The sequence below is a fragment of the Ursus americanus genome, chromosome 28 (assembly GCF_024610735.1).
Source record: "Ursus americanus isolate L20-20 chromosome 28, mUrsAme1.1.p, whole genome shotgun sequence".
Lineage (NCBI taxonomy): Eukaryota > Metazoa > Chordata > Mammalia > Carnivora > Ursidae > Ursus > Ursus americanus.
The window spans coordinates 28,618,692-28,624,602 of record NC_142154.1 but is presented as its reverse complement, the minus strand read 5'-3'; the positions used below and the strand labels follow the sequence as shown (position 1 = coordinate 28,624,602).

General features: G+C 44.9%; 1 protein-coding gene across 2 annotated transcripts in view; it reads right to left on the bottom strand.

Moving 5' to 3' along the window:
• Positions 1-5,911, bottom strand: part of SIN3A (SIN3 transcription regulator family member A) — a 70,877-nt gene that overhangs the window by 22,295 nt on the left and 42,671 nt on the right. For both annotated transcript variants that reach the window (XM_045795152.2, XM_045795149.2), the window contains exons 14-15: positions 3,864-4,047; positions 2,312-2,885 (exon numbers count right to left, since the gene is read on the bottom strand). In XM_045795152.2, the coding sequence (XP_045651108.1) occupies positions 2,312-2,885; positions 3,864-4,047 (758 nt within the window). The remainder of the gene's footprint in view (positions 1-2,311; positions 2,886-3,863; positions 4,048-5,911) is intronic.

Below are 5,911 nucleotides of genomic sequence, written 5' to 3'. Positions count from 1 at the left end.
CTGTGGGAGAGATGGGAGAGGTGAGGCCTTACCCTGCTACGAAAAGGTCAGGAGAGAGGGTAGGGTGAAACCCACAGTTGGCCTAAAGAGCCTCTGATGAAAGAACCCTAGGTATTCAAACATACGCACTCAATCAGCCGTAGGCAGAGGTGACACCTGACAGGTGGCTACAATGGCCAGTGCTGTCCATCAGAGGACAGTGACCCTGCAACTTTAACGGGGGCTCTAACACTCTGTCCATGCCAGAAAGACATTTCATTAAAGTACAGCTGGGCTCTGCCTGACAGGAGAGCAGAATATCCCAGGGAAGAAGTTTCTTCAAAAAGTTGTTGGCTCTCCTGCTGAGAGAGGAACCTGCACTCCCAGCCCGTAGAGAGCATTCCTCACATGGGTCACTTGCTCACAAAGCTACTTCAATGAAGCATAAAGTGCAGATGAGAAAAGGCAGACAGCACCACGCTCGAGCCCCGGGAAACCTCTTGGGAACAGAAAAATAGCGCAAATTAAATCCCCTATGAATAATGAAGTAATCTGCATTTGTCAAAGTCCTTCTGTTTAAAAAATGGATTCCAAACGTTGTACTTCACGAATTGCATTAAATGATCTGTACTTGCTGCACATGAATCACTTCAACCAGCAGCTAGAATCTTATCAGTTGTTACAGAGACATTCACTCGGCAACTAGCAGAGTGTAAAAGGAAGCATAAAAGGACTCGGCCTTCAGCTTATATAAGACCTATTTACTGATCTCTGGTGCTGGCCATCAAGACGGTGCATGAGGGGTCACTGGGGTACTGGTTATATTGTTTCTTGATCCAGGTGCTGATTACACAGGTGTTCACTTTGTAAAAATTCACTGAGCTACACAATTTGGATTTGTATATTTTTTTGTACATATGCTGCACCTTGATAAAAAGTTCACTAAACTGAAAAAAAATTACAAGAACTCTTTGTCCCTGACATCTGGTTACCCATTTGTAAAGTCTATACCCAGAAAATAGGCCGAGAGCAAAAGCTAAGTCCATCTCCATTAATCTGAAGTGTGATGGGCTCAAAGACATGCAAAACAGAGAATACAGTTTAAAAGCCACTGGCTTAACTTTCACCATAGAATATCACCTTGTTCAGATCCACAGCACAAGCATGGGCTGTGCTACTGCTAGGCAGATGCTTTTACGCCAGAAGAACGCTAGGAGAACAACCCAGACTTGTGCCCACGAGCTATGATTGGTGTGAGGCTTGGCGTTTCCGCTCAAGACCCAACAACGTAAGCCTCAAACCAAGTTAAATCAGTGGTCAAGCCAGGATTAGGCCATTTGCTCTCTCATTTCTACCCAAGCAGATGGAATCACCATTCGGAAATCCAAAAGTTGTCTGTCTCAAGCTAGGATTATCGAGATAAAGGCTTTTAACATTAATATCGGGTGTCATTAGCTCTTCAACAGAGAGAAAGTTAGGGCCACACATGGGCTTCTTACATCTGCAACAGTTCAGAATTTTTTTTTTTTTTTAAAAGAATTCACTCCATGGATTGGCTATTTCTTCAAGGGCACAGAAGAAAGGCTCCACAAAAAAGTTTTTGGCTCACAGCTCAAAAACCGAATTTATGAGCGGAATAGTTCTCTAGAAGCCGGCAACAGAGAATTCCTTAGAGCACATGGTGGCTTCCTCAGCCCGCATTCATTTTCATTTTCCTGTGTTCTCTATCTTCATTCCTGTTCTGTCTGGTCTGTCTCACACAATCTCTTGACTTCCAATCTCCTTTCCATAAACTACTTCTCTTTATTAAGGAATGAGCCATGAACCTCACTGGCTAAGGAGAAATCCTGCCCAAACATATCTGAGAAAATTCACATCTGTCTTAGGCATGAACAACTAGGAATTTGTGGGGGCAGAATGGAGTGCGACATTTTAGTCCCACTCTGTCCTTTAACACACTCGGCAATACCCCAGATATCTGCCGTTTGGGAAACTGATGGCAACTGACACCCCCTCCCCAGGTGTCCACAGTAACAGCCATTGAATGTCCATGATCCTAGCACCGCACAGGGTGCTTTGCTTACTTTCCCCAATCCTCCCAACAACCCTACAAGGTTAAGGAGCACCTCCATTTCACAGGTACACAGGTTTGGGGAGCTGAAGTAAGGTCACACAGCTAGTCAATTACAGAGCTAGGATCTGAACCCTGGTCAGGCTCTAAGGCCGGCCTGCCTGTGCTCTATGTATAAAGGAAAGCAGTCTTGAGTCTAACTAGGCTCTGAGGCCCCCCAACCCCTCACATCAACCAGAAATCAACAGTCTAAGCACTCACTAGGTTCTTTGAGACGCAGCTGGATGGCAGGGCTGTCGCTCTTGTCTCGTTTTATGCCCAGCACTTCCCGTTCCCATTCTCTCTCTCGGTTTTCTTCTTCAATTTGCCGTTCAGCTTGGGAACAAATCCTCAGCAGCCGCAAGCAGAGAATCTGGTGCAGTCGCATAAAGATATACCAGTTGTTATTAACATAGAAGAGGTTGTATACTTCATCCATCCCTCTTAACTTCTGAGCTGCTGTGTTACTAAACAGTAGCTTGGACTTAGGGGGACTGCCCCCAACACCATTGTGCTTCTTAGCTGCCCCTGTGGCTTCATCTACATCCATCTCTTCTTCTTCCTCTTCCTCCACATCCGAGAGATCACCTCTCTGAGCAAAGAGCAGATCTGGAATGAAATGATGCATGATTTGCTTGATTTTATACTTGTCCTCCTTCTGAATGCCTGTCTGCCTCTTCACGTGGTGGATAATCAAAGCAGCGGCATCTTCCAGGATCTGTTTGTCTTCGTAGGCAAGGGAGAGGTGTGGGCCAACAGGTACACCGGCATTGTCTTCTGTAGCCTGCTCTTGCCTCTAACAGGAGAGAGACACAAAGTATTATGTGACATGTGTCCAGCAACAACAAACAGACCTACGAGACCGCGCCAGCAGTACATGCCACTATTACCCACGGTGGCGAATGTCTTCCAACCCACAACTTGCAGAAACAGAAATAGATAATGCGGGAGGTGTGGTCGGACATCAAGATACTGCTATCTTCTAGACTGTGAAGACTTACTGGGACAAGTGGAACAAAACTGGGACCACCTTTGAAAATTCTATATTAGTATTTATGGATATGGAGGATACCACATGAGGTCTAGGACTTGAGGTCTCCAATCTGGGGTGGGGGTATGGAAGGGAACAGATGTAACAAAACTGGCAAAATAAGGATTCTTATTTAAGTTTCTGTAAGAGTTCATTTTACCACTGTCTCCCCTTCCGTCTATGTCTGGCATTTTCATAATTAAAAATTCAGGATCACATGAACTTTTAGGAATTCTCAATCATACTATATTTATGTCTCTATCCACCCCCCCATGACCGTGAGCCCCAAGAGAGCAGGATTAATTTCTTAATCATCACTGTACCCTGCCTCCCAGTACTATATACACTCCTGGTTAGTATCCTGAATAAACAAGGATTAGAAAGTGCCTGGGGATTAATGATAAGTGTTTCGGTTGTGGGAAGCTGAGAGGCGCCATGTGAATGAGACGAGGTGCTGTTTTGAGGGAAACAGACGGGAAGACAAGTGGAAGAGGTAGGCAGCAGGCACTGACGAAGCCAGGATGGTGAACTGGGAAACCAGTAAAGCGGCTTAGGAAGAAAGGTGAGGCTTAGATTTAAAATGGCAGAATCAGGAATAGAAGTCTGTGACGGTTTTGAAGCAAGAATCAACATGTCTCAGAGGGTCTTCTTTCATATACCAAAGATCATTTCCAGGAATCAAAGCCATGCTGAACATAAAGACTGGGGTCCTCTCACAGATACAGAAACCTCCATCCAGCTCACCTCATCATAGATACTCTCAATCTCGTTGAGCAAGCTCTTTGACCTCAGGACCTTGGTGTCGTTCTGTTTAAAGTTGATGCCCTGGTGGTCCAGAGACTTCAGGTAGTATTTCTCATTTTGCTCTCTCCACACCTTGTTAAAGCCTCTCTGAGCTTCTCGCCATTCTTCCTCTTTCATCTTCAACCTGGTGGTGGGTGATGGGTGGTGGAGGTTAGAAACAACAAGACATGGGAATTCAGATGTGGGAATTTTAAGGGAGGGAGGGAGTTAAACTCCTTGGATTTGATTCCTGGCTCTGCCATACTAGACTGTTTCCTTATTGGGAAAATAGGGATAACAGCACCTACTCTCTATGGGTTTATTTTTATTTATTTTTTAAAGATTTTATTTATTTATTTGAGAGAGAGTGAGCGAGAAACAAAGAGCGCCAGCAGGGAGACGGGGAGGGGCAGAAGGAGAGGGAGAAGCAGACTCCCTGCTGAGCAGGGCGCCCGAGTGGGGCTTGAACCCAGGACCCCGGGACCATGACCTGAGCCAAACGCAGATGCTTAACCAACTGAGCCACCCGGGTGCCCCTCTCTAAGGCTTTAGAAGTGAGAAATGTGTCAGACTTACTTTATTTCAAAAGTCAAAAAGATAAAATAAGTCAAAATTATTGCAACTTGGGATACTGTTATTCAAACTGTTATATTGTTATTCAATCCAGGCCTGAACTCCTGTTACATGAGGAAATTAATCATCCAAGACTTATTCTGGGGAAGTAATTTGTCCCAAAGTCAGAAGTCTTACCTAGAATAGTTATTTCTCAAAAGCATTCCACAGAATACCCTTGAAAAGGGGGTTCACTTCCTTGGCCAGCTAAAACAAGCACATCTCTTGCTGCAGGACTTCTAAGAACGTTCACTATGCTAATGTAAATGCAGAAGTCCAAGAGCAGAGAAGTCGCACAGTAATGCTGCTTTGCACACAGAGTTTGGGAATTTCTGATGGCAACAACCGATCCTAACATTCCAGAAGTGGAGGAGAGAGTAAAATCAAAACCGGCACTAGAACTGAAGAGTATCCCACATCTCAAAGCCAAAACTTAAATGCTGCTGGCATGGTGAGAAGAGGAAGAGCCTGCGCCAGCTCCTGAGCGGAAGACTAGGAAGGAACAATGAAATCCAGGCATCTGTGAGCTGTGTAGCAGACTAGAATTGCTTCACACCCGTTTCAGGTGATACTGAGAGAGGACCCAGCTGTCAGCTGGGATTCACAGCCCAAAGCGTCATAAACTTGAAGGAGCTTGGGGCTCAGCCCTAGCTCTGGCCTTCTTGATGCTTGGTCTGAGGTCGGTACAACAGTCCCTCTACACCTCAGACTGAAGGCTTGTCAGGAGGAAAAAGTAAGAAGTTCTTGGTAAAAATGGAAAGCCAGCCTTTTTAAATAAAACATCAACTTTACAAAGACAAAAGAGTGATTTTCCTTATTAAAAAACAAAGATGTTGGGGCGCCTAGGTGGCGCAGTCGTTAAGTGTCTGCCTTCGGCTCAGGGCGTGATCCCGGCGTTCTGGGATTGAGCCCCTCATCAGGCTCCCTGCTCCGCTATGAGCCTGCTTCTTCCTCTCCCACTCCCCCTGCTTGTGTTCCCTCTCTCGATGGCTGTCTCTATCTCTGTCAAATAAATAAATAAAATCTTAAAAAAAATAAAAATTTAAAAAAATTTAAAAAATAAAAAACAAAGATATTAACAATGGTTAGTATTGAGTGGCAGGAATGCGGGTGGTTGTGTTCTACTTTGTTCTTTTCTATATTTTAAAATATTCCCTTAAACAAACAGAGCATTCCACCATGGACTTTCAAGGTCTGTTCTCTACTGCTGCTGACACAGAACCCCATCAAGAAGCTCCATTATCCCATGCTGCACCTAATTTGCAACAACCAGTGTTGGGGCGAAATGGAGGTCTCATGGGATAATAACCAGGTTGAAAATGAGGGCCTTATTTAATGGGACACTGAATCTGTCATGAAGCACACTAAAGCATGAAGGGCGGGGTGCTTGGGTGGCT